At 50.6% G+C, this 15,624-nt stretch overlaps 1 protein-coding gene across 9 annotated transcripts in view; it reads right to left on the minus strand.

Annotated features, from left to right (window-relative positions):
- Positions 1–781: 781 nt before the first annotated feature.
- The window catches only part of LOC308190251 (uncharacterized protein), a 96,545-nt gene continuing 81,702 nt past the window's right edge, over positions 782–15,624 (minus strand). The window contains exons 1-7 of one of the 9 annotated variants that reach the window (XM_080581304.1): positions 6,972–7,065; positions 2,532–2,659; positions 2,391–2,440; positions 2,202–2,261; positions 2,052–2,099; positions 1,666–1,757; positions 782–828 (exon numbers count right to left, since the gene is read on the minus strand). In XM_080581304.1, the coding sequence (XP_080437430.1) occupies positions 2,091–2,099; positions 2,202–2,261; positions 2,391–2,440; positions 2,532–2,659; positions 6,972–7,060 (336 nt within the window). In that variant the 5' untranslated portion in view covers positions 7,061–7,065 and the 3' untranslated portion in view covers positions 782–828; positions 1,666–1,757; positions 2,052–2,090. The other 8 variants (XM_080581329.1, XM_080581324.1, XM_080581306.1 and 5 more) reach the window with 8 other exon arrangements.

A 15,624-nucleotide genomic window follows, 5' to 3' on the forward strand; every position in this document is an offset into this window, starting at 1 on the left:
CTTCCGACACGAGGCTCCTCTTCACCTGCAGAAATAAAGTGCCATCGGGCACTGGCACACCAGCCAAACGTCTTCCAGTGAAACACCCACCTCAAAAACAAAACAGTAGTCCACTGACCTGCTCTGCTACTGAAGTCAGATAGACCAACTCCAGACAACTGCCCGCCTTCCCCTGCCAACCACCCCCAAACACACAGTATTTGCCCCTGGACTTAATTCTCAGGGGTCACAATCCATCCTCAAGGTGGACCACAGAGGCCAACTAGGATGTTCCCACTATCTTCTTCGTCCCCGGAAAAGAGGAGTCACCCAGAGGTGGGACCAATAGACTACCAAACCAAAAACAATGCCCTTTTCCCAACTTTTCTCCACTCACCTTCCCGATCCAGGCTTAGCGCTTCCATTTACTGTACTGAGCCAAGGTCACGTGGCTTAGACCAAGGAGAAAGAACAAACAAAAATGACAATCCACAGAACAGTCTATACCCACTCCTCTTCTTTCTTCCCCTACCCCAACAGCCAAGAAGCCCCAGACCCATGTTCCCCAACCCAGTACCACCGCTTCGCTCACCTAACATCCCAAGGAGATGCATCACGCTCCCAGCTCCTCTTGTGCTCAGAGCATCTCCAGCATTTCAGGAACTGGAACCGCTGACGCCTGGCGCGCCTCAGGAACATGGCAGGAGATGTACTCTGTCATCACAAGGTGCTTCCAAGGCCTGCATAACAGGCAAAGCAGACTAACACAATCCACTGACCAACTCAGGGCCCACACTGCCGTCCACTCACCCTCGTGCCTCATTCAAGTGTCCGTGCCCATGCCCTGGGCTACAAGAAACAAAAAGAGAAGGTCATATCCGTGATGGACACGTAAACAGTACAGCTCCTTGCAGAGGACTCAAACGCAGAGATGAGAGCCAGAAAAAAAAAAACCACACCCTCAGGTCCACAAATACCAAAAGGCCATGAATGCACAGCAGCCCCAACAGGGGTAATCACAGACTTCTCCTTTACAGATGAGAACGGTGACCCTGCTCAGTCTCTTGGTAATACTACCATGCTTATGCGGTCAAGGAACAGTACCCCACCATTTCTTAGAAACGAGTTACCCGGCAATACCTCCTAAGCACACCTCTATTACGTGAATTCCAAGCACTTAAAAACTAGAAGGCTGCAACGTCTAAACACTCTACAGCCACACAAACCACAGGCAAAAGCTCCAAAAATAAAACAAACTGTCCCTAACCCTGAAAAAGACCACCCCTTACACGCCTACTGCTGCTCTTTTCAGATGCATGCTTACACAGGGAGCTTCGATGATACTTATCTCCTAAACCCTGCTCCATCACTTTGCCACCAAGGTTGTAACTTTCATAACATTTGCCTTAATTCTGCAGAAATCATAAGGGACCCAAAACCACAAAGTAAACACACAAAGTAACACTGCCATCCTATCCGTAAACACGCTATAACAATTACTTACCTGAAGAAGAGCTGCATGCAATACAGGCACCTATTACTAGATTGGTTTACTCTAACAGATCCTACTAGTTGTTACCTCACAAAGATGGGCGTACCGGTCTCTACTTGGAAACGCATCAGTCCATAGACTCTTAACCACCTAAAGAAACCTGCAACTCACTGAAGGAAAAACAAAGCACTTACCCCAAAGTGCAGCCCAGGCATAATAAGCTCTCTGATGGGATGCCTGTGACTCAATGACCACCAGGCCCTCCCTGGAACCCAAAGCCAATCACCTGGGAAAGGGGAGGGGCAAAATACAAGAAAGTAGAAAGAGGAGAAGCAGCAGCTGTGGTTTATTTATTTTTGCTTCAGCTTTGAATATTGAAAGCTTTTCTCCTCTACAACTCCTGTCTCAGGAACCAAACAGCATTGCAGTGACCTGCTTTGCTCCTATTCTAAAGACTATCACAGCCCACCTTGCCTGTGGCACCTGATAAGCAGAACAGAAAGCAACCACAGCAATAAAAGCCACTGCACCCTCAGGACAGTTACTCTCATCCCCTCCTTTACCTCAGCCGCTTACCTACCCCACGTGGCAGATGCTTCCACCCGTTCTCTGAAGCCACCTAGAGCACCTCCAAAAGAGAAACTGGAATTTTACTCTATTGGATGTAGTTAAAAAAACTGCAGCGACAACCGCACCCCAAAAATAACACCTACCTCTGTTCATCACTCACCAGAGTCACTCCAGAGGTAGCTCGGGTCGTGACATCCTGTACTGCACACTGCGTTTCAGCCTGAACAAAGGAAAACACAGTCAGACCATGAACATTCAGCTGACAGCATTAGCACCCATCCCTCAACAACAGAAGTCACCCCATATTTAATGTTTTTGTTTCAAAACAACAGTCCACTTGCCTCTGTACCTGCAAGTTAGATCCAAGCTCGAAAGGAACGGCCACCATCACCCATGCCACCTGGGAACACAGAAGGACAAAACAACCACTGTGCTTGCAAGCGACCACCTGCCACATTGCTCCTCTGTCCCAAACAGCCTCACCTCAGACCCTCAGAGGGAAACACCTGAATGTCTTCCCTTCGCTTCAGATAAGGGATCACCAGGCTGATAAAACTCCCACCTTCCCTCACTGCTCCGTGACACGGGGATTTCCCTGTCCAAGACTTCATGAAGCCCCTGCAGAGACAAGAGAAAAGCACACCCTGAGGCACCTCACAGCCACAGCGTACCTGCTGCAATACCTCTCTCTTCCCAGCTCCTTTACTTCAGCTGCTCACCAGCTCGAACTGAGATTCTTCGCTCACAGCGCCGCGGCAAACTCTGCCCGGGCCACACAACACACACAGCACAAGCTACGTTGTTTAAGACACACGAGCTGGAACGTTCCTGCCCAACAATCAGTGGCATCGCACAGGAAGGATGCCGCACGCTCCTAGAAACCAAACCTACCAGTCCTGAACAGCTCCCCTGCCAGACAATTCCCCACCTCCTCCTGCCAACCACGCTCAGCGCACACACTATTCGGCTCTCAAAAGAAAAAAAAAAAAAGTAATAACATACACACACAAAAAAAACAACTGAGCTCCACAAATGCCAAAAAGCCATGCACACCAGAAGCCCCAGCAGGGGTATTCACAGACTTACCCTTTACAGATGAAAAAGGTAACTCTGATACGACCCTGCTCAGTCTCTTGGTAATACTGCGCCTACGTGGTCAAGCCTCTTGCAGTGTGTAATCAGGCTCTTTTTAGTCCTCTGGAGAGTTACACAAGTGCCTTCATACGTCTAGAGATTCAAATATAACCCAAAAACACAAGTGGATCCCACCATCCCAAAAACAAGTGAGCCAGCAACCTCCGCTAAATATCCCTCTAGTAAGTGATTTCCAAGCACTTAAAATCTAGAAATCCATAGACTCCAACCTGCCCAAAGAACCCTGCAACTGACTGAAGGAAAGCAAAGCACTTACCCCAAAGAGCAGCCCAGGCACAATGAACTCCCTAATGGCATACCTGGGGCTCATATACCATTTGGCCCCGCCCAGCACCCAAACCCAATCACCTGGGAAAGGGGAGGGGCAAAGCACAAGAAAGTAGAAAGAGAGCAGGAGCAACAGCTGTGGTGGTTTGTTTCTTGTTTCTGTTTACTGTGTTGTTTTTTTTTTTAAATCTGGTTTAGCTCAATAGCATGCAGACTGCAGACAAGAGAACTGGGGTGATTCTAGAAGCAACAATCCCCATGCTTTTGCTGCAGCTTTGAATATTGAAAGGACAATACGACCAAGCAAGTAACTGAAATTTTTTCACCTAGAGTTAGCTCAAACATTTATTTATATAGAAAGAAAAATCTGGGAGCATAACAGATTACATGCAAGAAAAAAAATCAATTCCATGTAATAACATCACTCGCAGGAAAAATCACGTACTTGAGTAGGCTATCTGAAAACCAAAAGGCTATGCTGATGGGTCAAAACACACTACAGGACAATGGAGCCTGGCCCTCTGCTGCACCAACTTAAAACTCATCCCTACACTCACCAAGGTGCAACCCCAACCCAAACACAGACACACCATTTCAGCCTCAACACAGTTTTGGAAACTGCTGGAAAGCAGGCTTCATCCTCAGGCTACACGGGATGGGGCTTCAGGCACCGCTTCACCTACTGAAGACGACCACCATCAGGAGCTGCCACGCCAGACCACCTTTTTCCTCTGCAACACCTTTCTCAGGAACCAAACAGCATTCCAGTGACCTGCTTTGCTCCTATTCTAAAGACTATCACAGCCCACCTTGCCTGTGGCACCTGATAAGCAGAACAGAAAGCAACCACAGCAATAAAAGCCACTGCACCCTCAGGACAGTTACTCTCATCCCCTCCTTTACCTCAGCCGCTTACCTACCCCACAGGGCAGATGCTTCCACCCGTTCTCTGAAGCCACCTAGAGCACCTCCAAAAGAGAAACTGGAATTTTACTCTATTGGATGTAGTTAAAAAAACTGCAGCGACAACCGCACCCCAAAAATAACACCTACCTCTGTTCATCACTCACCAGAGTCACTCCAGAGGTAGCTCGGGTCGTGACGTCCTGTACTGCACACTGCGTTTCAGCCTGAACAAACGAAAACACAGTCAGAAGACAAACATTCAGCTGACAGCATTAGCACCCATCCCTCAACAACAGAAGTGACCCCATATTTAATGGTTTCGTTTCAAAACAGCAGTCCACTTGCCTCTGTACCTGCAAGTTAGATCCAAGCTCCAAAGGAACGGCCACCATCACCCATGCCACCTGGGAACACAGAAGGACAAAATGACCACTGTGCTTGCAAGCCACCACCTGCCACATTGCTCCTCTGTCCCAAACAGCCTCACCTCAGACCCTCAGAGGGAAACACCGGAATGCCTTCCCTTCGCTTCAGATAAGGGATCACCAGGCTGAAAAAACTCTCACCTTCCCTCACTGCTCCGTGACATGGGGATTTCCCTGTCCAAGACTGCACGAAACCCCTGCAGAGACAAGAGAAAAGCACACCCTGAGGCACCTCACAGCCACAGCGTACCTGCTGCAATACCTCTCTCTTCCCAGCTCCTTTACTTCAGCTCCTCACCAGCTCTGAGATTCTTCGCTTCAGTTTCCCCATTGACTGGGTAATCCAGGTTCACAATCTATCCGGTGCTTCACTGAAAATACACAGCTGCTGGCCTGTTACAAGTCAATTTTCTTTTTTCCTTGACTGTTTTCCTCTTTGAGGTGGTAATGTTTCTTACACCGTGATTTCCAACCAATTGCTCTAAGGATTCTGGTTGTCTGCATTTCACAAGGTCGTCTGGTAAGCTTTCTTATCACTGCAAGCATATCTCAATACTACCTTCCTTCCCTCTAAACGATGTAACTCTGTGCAAAAACATTTTTATTCCCACAACCTTGATCCCCTTACCCTAAAATCCTTATTCCCTTTAACCCTAACAACTCTAACCACAACCCTAACCCTTCATATCAACCCCCCGACACTAATGACACTGACTAATGATCCAAACCCCAAACTGCCCCAACCCCAGGCAACCCACAAAGAAACTGACACAAAGCTGAAAACAAAAAAAGGCAAAACCCTGGATACAGACCCCAAATCACAAACACGCGACCAAAATGCTACAGAAAAGCCCCAGACGCAGGCCCCAAGCACTACAGCTAGGCCCCAGAAGCTCAAGACACATCCCAAAGCCAAAATGCAAGCCCCAAACGCTACAGAAAAGCCACCAAACACCAGACGCAGGCTGCAGAAGTCTACAAGCGGGCCACAACCCACCCCCAGACACAGGCCCCAACCACACCCAGATGCAGACCCCAACTGTCCACAAGCAGCTCCCAACCCGCCCCCCATGAACTGGACCCCACCCCACCCCGATGCAGGCCCCAGGCCCCAGCCCCAGCCCCAGCCCCCGCCCCCACACCCCAGACTCAGGCCCCAAAGGTGTACAAGCAGGCCCCTACAGTATACAAGCAGCTCACAACCACCCCCCCAGAGGCAGGCCCCAACCCCCTCCAGACGCAAGCCCGAAAGGTGTACAACCAGCTCCAACACCCCCCCCCCGACAAGACGCAGGCCCCAAGCCCCCCCAGACACAGGCCCCAAAGGTGTACAAGCAACTCCCCACCCTCCCTCCCCAGAGGCAGGCCCCAAAGGTGTACAACCAGCACCCGACCCCCCCACACATACAAGCCCCAAAGGTGCACAAGCAGCTCCAAACCTCCCCCCCCATCCCAGGCTTCTAGTGTACGAGCAGCTCCCAAACCCCCCAACACAGGCTCCTATACTGTACAACCAGCTCTGAACCCCTCCGCTCCCCAGAGACACAGGCACCAAGCCCCCACAGATGCAGGCCCCAAGGGTGTGCAAGCAGCTCCCAACCAGCGCCCCCCCCCAGAGGCAGGCCCCAAAGCCCCATAGAGGGAAGTCCCTGCAGTGTACAAGCAACTCCCAACCCCCACAGATACAGATCCCTACACTGTAGGAGCAGCTTCCAACCCCCCCAGATGCAGGCCCTGACACCCCCCCCCAAAACACAGTCCCCAAAGGTGTACAAGCAGCTCCACACCCCCCCAAGACACAGGCCCCAAAAGCCTAAATATATGCCAAGAAAGTACTAATGCAGGTGCCAAACGCTAGAGACAGGCCCAAAAGCACAGGCACACGCCCCAGATGCTCGAGGCCGAGGCGTAACTTGGCTTTCTGAATTACTGGAAAGCAGCTTTCATTCTCAGCGAGGTGTGCGCAGGCTAGACAGGATGGGGCTTCAGGCACCTCTTCACCTGTGGAAACACACTGCCGTCAGGCACTGCCATGCCAGACAAGCTTTTTCTGTTAAAACACCCTTCTCAGATGCCCCGCGGCATTCCAGTGACCTGCTTTGCTCCGATTCTAAAGACTAGTGTCACAGCCCACCTTGCCTGTGGCACCTGACCAACAGAAGAGAAAGCAACCATACCGTTTGGAAACCGTCACTGCACGTGCCGCTCCTTGATGCTCTGTAACCTCTTCTGAAATCCTCAGCCACTTCTGTGTAGAGCCTGCCATGACACCTGCAAAGCAAGATGGATACCCTTCGCAGTCACCTTGCGCAACTTGGCCATTCTGCTCCAACCCCACTCACGACCAGCCTGCCCTTCTCGTGCTGCTCTTCAGAGTGCAGCTTGGCCCCTCTGAGTCTGTGCAAGGCACCTGCGAAAAAAAAGAAAAGCATAGGCCGCGGCAGCATCCAAAGCCGCAGCACAGCTAGGACAGGTACTCTCACCTGCTCCCTTACTCTGCCCCCTCACCTGCCCTCGAGGCAGATGCTTCCATCTGCTCTCTTAAGCCAGCCACAACACCTCTGGAATATAAACAGGACTTTAACTGTATTTTGTGTAGTTAAGTAACTGCAGTGACAACCGCACCCCTAAAATAACTGCTACATCTGTTCATCGCTCACCTTGCCAAAACCAGCTCTGGTCGTGAAGTCCCAGGTCGTACGCTGTGTTTCAGCTTTAACAAATGAAAACAGTCAGAAAATAATCATTCAGCTGCCAGCATTAGCACCCATCCCTCAACAACACAAGGGACCCCATGGCTAATTTTATCATTTCAAAACAGCAGCCCCCTTGCCTCAGCACCTGGAAAGTAGATCAAGCCAGTCACCGGGTTGCCTACCGAGTCCTTGACAGTTCCAAAAGGAGCTCTTTCCTGTGACCAGTTCCTCCTAAGGTTTACCCCTCTACTGGGGAGGGGAACGAAATACAAACAAAAAATCAAAACCCCACATCTGCGAGCTTTCAAGATTCAATGACAGACCTCTCCTCTAGCACTACTCAAGCACTATGCAAACAGCTGCTCGCAAGCAGCTCAGGTCTCCCCCTCCACATTTGCCAAACACCACAGAGATGACTCTGTGCCAGCTGCCCTTCAGTACGTGCCCAGAGGCAGACCGGATGTCTTTGCCAAAACAGTCCGGACAATGTATTAGTACACCGATGGACCGCCACGTTAGTTACCATCACTAACTGCCAGGCAGGACAGCTCCAGGCCAAACACACACACACAGGAACACTACAAACATTACGAACAAAACACAGAACACAAGGCGCAAAAAAAAAGGACTCCCAGAGGGAAGCCGTACAGCAAGTCAGAACAGGTGCTCTGCAGCAGACCCAAGGAGAGACTCAAATGTCACTACATGCACCTGGAAGCAACTGCCAGAACTGGGATGATGGAGGCATAAAAAGCCTGCCTTTAAGACAAGAGACCAGAAGGATGGGGAGTGCAAACCCCAGAAGAAATCTCTTAGGAAATGAATTCCCAAGACAGAGCTCCTGATGAAGCCCACATGACTTCTGCAAGAGCGAGGATGGAAGCAGATGCCATCTGAAACCGAATATGATGCACAAGACCTGAAACACATCTGCGCTTTAAGCTGCGACTGCAATACAAGAAGTGCTCAGATCAGACCCATGATGACAAAACAAGCATTTAGGACCTTTGGTACGGCTAACAAGTTGCCTTTCCAGTCTGTCCAGTGCAAAAAGCAATGAGGATATCAAGACCTGAGGAGCACGTAAAATATGATGATCACATCAAGAAACATTTGATACAAAGACCCGAGGAGTGCATGACACAGAACACACCCTGCAGAAGCAGCACTACAAGACAAATAAACAGATGGGAACTGTCCTGCCTGGCACGTACACTCACACTACAAAATACCCCCTGCTCCTTCTATTAGCCTGATGACCCAGCCTCAAGCAGCCTGAAGGTGACCCAGCCTGAACCACCCTCACAGTGGCACCAAGTATATTCAGCCGGCTGGCTCCATGCTGCTCCGGCTCCCAGCTCCCATCAGCCACACCACATATGCAAATACCAGGCGCCCCTCAACTTAGCTCTCAGATTGCTGGATGGTAAATTCCCTCCACCTCAAGAAATGCACAGACACTGAGAGACATCTTAGTCCATGGCCAGGCTTATCATCATCTGCAAAAACAGCGTACCAGCATTCACTAGCACACAGGCCCTGATGCCCACCTCCTCCGCAATACTGACTACCACTGAAGCAATATACGGTTGTGCTCACCCGTTCCTCTCTGAGTCCAAACTCCAACAGTACAGCCAGTATCACCCACACCACCTGGGAAAACAAAGGGATAAAATGATCGTTGTGTTCTCAAGTAATCACCCACCACACTGCTCCTCTATCCCACCCAGCCTCACCTCAGACCCTCAGCAGATTCTGAGGAAGGCCTGCTGCAGCACCTGCTAAACCAGGGGAAACACTTCAAGGACTTGCCTTAGGGGGACCTTGCTTAGGGACACTGACTGGGCTGACGACCCTCTCGCCTTTCCTCAGCACTCCACAATGTGGGGATTCACCTCTCCAAGGCTGCAGGAAGCACCCGCCAAAGTAAAAAAAGAAAAGGCAGATCCTCAGGCACCTCACAGGCACAGCCTACCTGCTGCAATACCTCTCTTTCACTAGCTCTTTTTCTTCAGCTGCTCACATGCTCCAACTCGGCCGGGCCGGCACCACAGACTGGTGGTGCTTTCCACACTGCTGGAAAGCAGGCTTTATCCTCAAGGCACGTGCAGGCTAGATGAGATGGGGCTCCAGGCACCTCTTCACCTGTGGAAACACACTGCCATCAGACACCGCCACGCCAGACAAACTTTTCCTGTTAAAACACCCTTCTCAGATGCCCTGCGGCATTCAAGTGACCTGCTTTGCTCCAATTCTAAAGACTGATGTCACAGCCCACCTTGCCTGTGGCACCTGACCAACAGAAGAGAAAGCAACCGCAGCGCTTGGAAACCATCCCTGCACGTGCTGCTCCTTGTCACTCTCCGGCCTCATCTCAAATCCTCAGCCACTTCTGTGGAAAGCCTGCCATGGCACCTGCAAAGCAAGACAGAGACCTTTCATAGTCACCTCGTGCTACTTGGCCATTCCGCTCCAACCCAGCTCATGACCAGCCCCCCTACTTAAGCAGCTCTTCAGAATGCAGTTTGCTCCTTTGAGCCTGTGCGAGACACCTGTGAAAGAGGAAGAAAAGCATAGGCTAAGGCAGCATCCAAAGCCGCAGCACAGCTAGGACAGTTACTCTCACCTGCTGCCTTACCTCTACCCGCTTACCTACCCCGAGGCAGATGCTTCCATCTGCCCTCTTAAGCCAGCTACAACACCTCTAAAACAGAAAAGAGGGGTCACTTAGAGTGACAGTGAGAACCGCAACCCAACTATAACTGCTCCGTTTGTTCATCGCTCACCTTGCCAGAGGCAGCTCTGGGTACGACGTCCCAGGTTGTACGCTGTGTTTCAGCTTTAACAAACGAAAACATAGAAGGTAATCATTCAGCTGCCAGCATTAGCACCCATCCCTCAACAACACAAGGGACCCCATGGCTAATTTTATCATTTCCAAACAGCAGACAACTTGCCTCGGCACCCCAGAAGTAGATCAAGACAGTCACCGAGCTGCCGAACGAGAGCTTGACAGCTCCAGAAGGAGCTCTTTCCTTTGACCGGTTCCTCCTAAGGTTTATCTAGGACTGGAGAAAAATAAAAACACTCCACATCTGCGAGCTTTCAAGATTCAATGACAGACCTCTCCTCTAGCACTACTCAAGCACTATGCAAACAGCTGCTCGCAAGCAGCTCAGGTCTCCCCCTCCACATTTGCCAAACACCACAGAGATGACTCTGTGCCAGCTGCCCTTCAGTACGTGCCCAGAGGCAGACCGGATGTCTTTGCCAAAACAGTCCGGACAATGTATTAGTACACCGCCACGTTAGCTACCATCACTAACTGCCAGGCAGGACAGCTCCAGGCCAAACACACACACACAGGCACGCTACAAACATTACGAACAAAACACAGAACACAAGGCGCAAAAAAAAAAGAGGACTCCCAGAGGGAAGCCCTACAGCAAGTCAGAACAGGTGCTCTGCAGCAGACCCAAGGAGAGACTCAAATGTCACGACATGCGACTGGAAGCAACTGCCAGAACTGGGATGATGGAGGCATAAAAAGCCTGCCTTCAAGACAAGAGACCAGAAGGATGGGGAGTGCAAACCCCAGAAGAAATCTCTTAGGAAATGAATTCCCAAGCAAGAGCTCCTGATGCGACTCAGATGACTTCTACAAGAGCGAGGATGGAAACAGATGCCATCTGAAACCGAATATGATGCACAAGACCTGAAACACATCTGCGCTTCAGGCTGTGACTGCAAGACAAGACGTGCTCAGATCAGCCCTACAATGATGAAACAAGCATTTAGGACCTTTGGTGTGGCTAACAAGTTGCCCATCTAATCCGTCCAGTGGAAAAAGGCAATGAGGATATCAAGACCTGAGGAGCGAGTAACATATGATGATCACATCAAGAAACATTTGATACAAAAAAATTACACGCACAGAAGAAATGATCTCTTTAGGCTCCCACTGCAAGACAAGAAATGCTCAGCTTCTGATTGAGCATCAGCATTATTCCAGTGAGGTCAAATGTTCAACACCCTCAGGAAGGCTTCCCCAGGGCCTGCCAAGCACCAGGAGCAACAGCACAGCACAGACAACACAGAACACAGACACCAAGCTGGAACTGCCCTGCCTGGCACGTGCTCAAGCCCTACCTGATAGAATCCCACGCCCCCACGCACTGTCTGACCGTGATCAATCCTAAAAGGCCCCATCCACAGCAATGACTTAAAAGCACAGACCCTCGCCCTATGTGTGCATTCAAAACCCGAAAGCAAACATAGCACTTGCCCCACAACTTAGCTTGGGAATGACGGGAGGCAGGTTCCATCCTCATCAAGGAACACGAAGGCTAGCCAGGACATTGCTTCCGGCATGAGGCTCCTCTTCACCTGCAGAAATAAAGTGCCATCGGGCACTGGCACACCAGCCAAACGTCTTCCAGTGAAACACCCACCTCAAAAACAAAACAGTAGTCCACTGACCTGCTCTGCTACTGAAGTCAGATAGACCAACTCCAGACAACTGCCCGCCTTCCCCTGCCAACCACCCCCAAACACACAGTATTTGCCCCTGGACTTAATTCTCAGGGGTCACAATCCATCCTCAAGGTGGACCACAGAGGCCAACTAGGATGTTCCCACTATCTTCTTCGTCCCCGGAAAAGAGGAGTCACCCAGAGGTGGGACCAATAGACTACCAAACCAAAAACAATGCCCTTTTCCCAACTTTTCTCCACTCACCTTCCCGATCCAGGCTTAGCGCTTCCATTTACTGTGCTGAGCCAAGGTCACGTAGCTTAGACCAAGGAGAAAGAACAAACAAAAATGACAAATCACAAAACAGTCTATACCCACTCCTCTTCTTTCTTCCCCTACCCCAACAGCCAAGAAGCCCCAGACCCATGTTCCCCAACCCAGTACCACCGCTTCGCTCACCTAACATCCCAAGGAGATGCATCACGCTCCCAGCTCCTCTTGTGCTCAGAGCATCTCCAGCATTTCAGGAACTGGAACCGCTGACGCCTGGCGCGCCTCAGGAACGTAGCAGGAGATGTACTCTGCTGTCACAAGGTGCTTCCAAGGCCTGCATAACAGGCAAAGCAGACCAACACAATCCACTGACCAACTCAGGGCCCACACTGCCGTCCACTCACCCTCGGGCCTCATTCAAGTGTCCGTGCCCATGCCCTGGGCTACAAGAAACAAAAAGAGGAGGTCATATCCGTGATGGACACACAAACAGTACAGCTCCTTGCAGAGGACTCAAACACAGAGACGAGAGCCAGAAAAAAAAAAAACCAACCTCAGGTCCACAAATACCAAAAGGCCATGAATGCAGAGCAGCCCCAACAGGGGTAATCACAGACTTACCCTTTACAGATGAGAACGGTGACCCTGCTCAGTCTTTCCATAATACTGAACTTATGCGGTCAAGCCCCTTCTGATGCGTTCTGAGGCTCCTTGTGAAGCCTCTGGACAGTTATGCAAATGGCTTGATATACCTAGAGATTAAAAGATAACTCAAAAAAAAAGGAACCGTACCCCACCATTTCCCAAAAACAAGTTGGCCAGCAACACCTCCTAAGCACACCTCTATTACGTGAATTCCAAGCACTTAAAAATCTAGAAGGCTGCAACGTCTAAAGACTCTACAGCCACCCAAACCACAGGCAAAAGCTCCAAAACTATAACAAACTGTCCCTAACCCTGAAACAGACTACCCCTTACAGGCCTACTGCTGCTCTTTTCAGACGCATGCTTACACAGGGAGCTTCGATGATACTTATCTCCTAAACCCTGCTCCATCACTTTGCCACCAAGGTTGTAACTTTGATAATATTTGACGTATAATATTTGACATACAGGCAAAGACTCACAAGTAAGCCCCGCAATTCGGCAAAAATCATAAGGGACCCAGAACCACAAAGTAAACACACAAAGTAACACTGCCATCCTATCCGTAAACATGCTATAACAATTACTCACCTGAAGAAGAGCTGCATGCAATACAGGCACCTATTACTAGATTGGTTTACTCTAACAGATCCTACTAGTTGTTATCTCACAAAGATGGGCGTACCGGTCTCTACTTGGAAACGCATCAGTCCATTGACTCTTAACCACCTAAAGAAACCTCCAACTCACTGAAGGAAAAACAAAGCACTTACCCCAAAGTGCAGCCCAGGCAGAATGAGCTTTCTGATGGGATGCCTGTGACTCAATGACCACTAGGCCCTCCCTGGAACCCAAAGCCAATCACCTGGGAAAGGGGAGGGGCAAAACACAAGCAGAAAGAGGACAAGCAGCAGCTGTGGTTTATTTATTTTTGCTTCACCTTCGAACATTGAAAGCTTTTCTCCTCTACAACTCCTGTCTCAGGAACCAAACAGCATTCCAGTGACCTGCTTTGCTCCTATTCCAAAGACTATCACAGCCCACCTTGCCTGTGGCACCTGATAAGCAGAACAGAAAGCAACCACAGCAATAAAAGCCACTGCACCCTCAGGACAGTTACTCTCATCCCCTCCTTTACCTCAGCCGCTTACCTACCCCACAGGGCAGATGCTTCCACCCGTTCTCTGAAGCCACCTAGAACACCTCTAAAAGAGAAACTGGAATTTTACTCTATTTGATGTAGTTAAAAAAAACTGCAGTGACAACCGCACCCCAAAAATAACAGCTACCTCTGTTCATCACTCACCAGCGTCACTCCAGAGGTAGCTCGGGTCGTGACGTCCTGTACTGCACACTACGTTTCAGCCTGAACAAAGGAAAACACAGTCAGACGATAAACATTCAGCTGAGAGCATTAGCACCCATCCCTCAACAACAGAAGTGACCCCATATTTAATGTTTTCGTTTCAAAACAGCAGTCCACTTGCCTCTGCACCCGCAAGTTAGATCCAAGCTCGAAAGGAACGGCCACCACCACCCATGCCACCTGGGAACACAGAAGGACAAAATGACCACTGTGCTTGCAAGCCACCACCTGCCACGCTGCTCCTCTGTCCCAAACAGCCTCACCTCAGACCCTCAGAGGGAAACACCTGAGCATCTTCCCCTGTGGTGGTTTTACAGGGGTAGGCGACCGAGCTCCACCAAAACCGCTCTCTCACTCTCCCTCCTCAAAGAAGGACAGGGAGAAAACACAAGGAAAAAGGGCTCAAGGGTTTAGATAAGGACCAGGAGATTACACAGTAAATATCGTGATAGGCAAAACACACTCAGCATAGAAAGATAGAAAGATTTATTGCTTATTACTACACAATGTAGAGAAGCGAGAAACAAACGAAAGCAACCAAAAGCACCTTCCCCCCCCAACCACCCTCTTCCACCTTCTCCCCCCCAGCGGTGCAGGTGACCGGTGTTTATGGTCAGTCTATAGCGCTTCTTTGCCGCCACTCCTTCTCGGACGCCCTCATCCCCTGTGCTGTGGGGTTCCTCCCACAGGATGCAGTCCTTGGTCAACTGATCTGGCATGACCTTCCCACAGGCAGCAGCTCTTCCAGAACTGTTCCAGATGTAGGTCCATACCACGGGGTCCATCCCTCAGGAGCAAACTGCTCCAACCTGGGTCCCGCACGGGCAGCAGCTCCTGCCAGCTCACCTGCTCCTGCGTGGTCCCCTCTCCACGGTCTACAGGTCCGGCCCGGAATCTGCTCCGGCAAGGGTCTTCCACAGGCCGCAGCCTCCATCAGTGCAGGTCCACCTGCTCCACCGTGGTCTCCTCCACCAGCTGCAGCACGGAACCCTGCTCCACTGTGGTACTCCGTGGGCTGCAGGAGGACAGCCTGCTTCACCATGGTCCTCGCCACAGGCCGCAGGGGACTTCTGCTCCGGCACCTGGAGTACCTCTCCCCCTCCTTCTTCACTGACCTTGGCGCCTGCAAGGCTGTTCCTCACTCCTCTTGCTCTCCCAGCTGCTGCATGGACCAACGTGGTTTTTTTTTTTCCTGTCTTAAATATGCTCTCACAGACGCGCAAACAACATCGCTTATTGGCTCCGCTCAGCAGCGGGGCCCTTACCTAACATGGGGCAGCTTCTAGATTCTTCGCACAGAAGCCACCCCTAGAGCCCCCTACTACCAAAACCTTGCCACATAAACCCACTACGTCGCTTCACTTCGGTTAAGGGACG

Source organism: Anser brachyrhynchus (genome assembly GCF_964034855.1).
Source record: "Anser brachyrhynchus genome assembly, chromosome: 2".
Lineage (NCBI taxonomy): Eukaryota > Metazoa > Chordata > Aves > Anseriformes > Anatidae > Anser > Anser brachyrhynchus.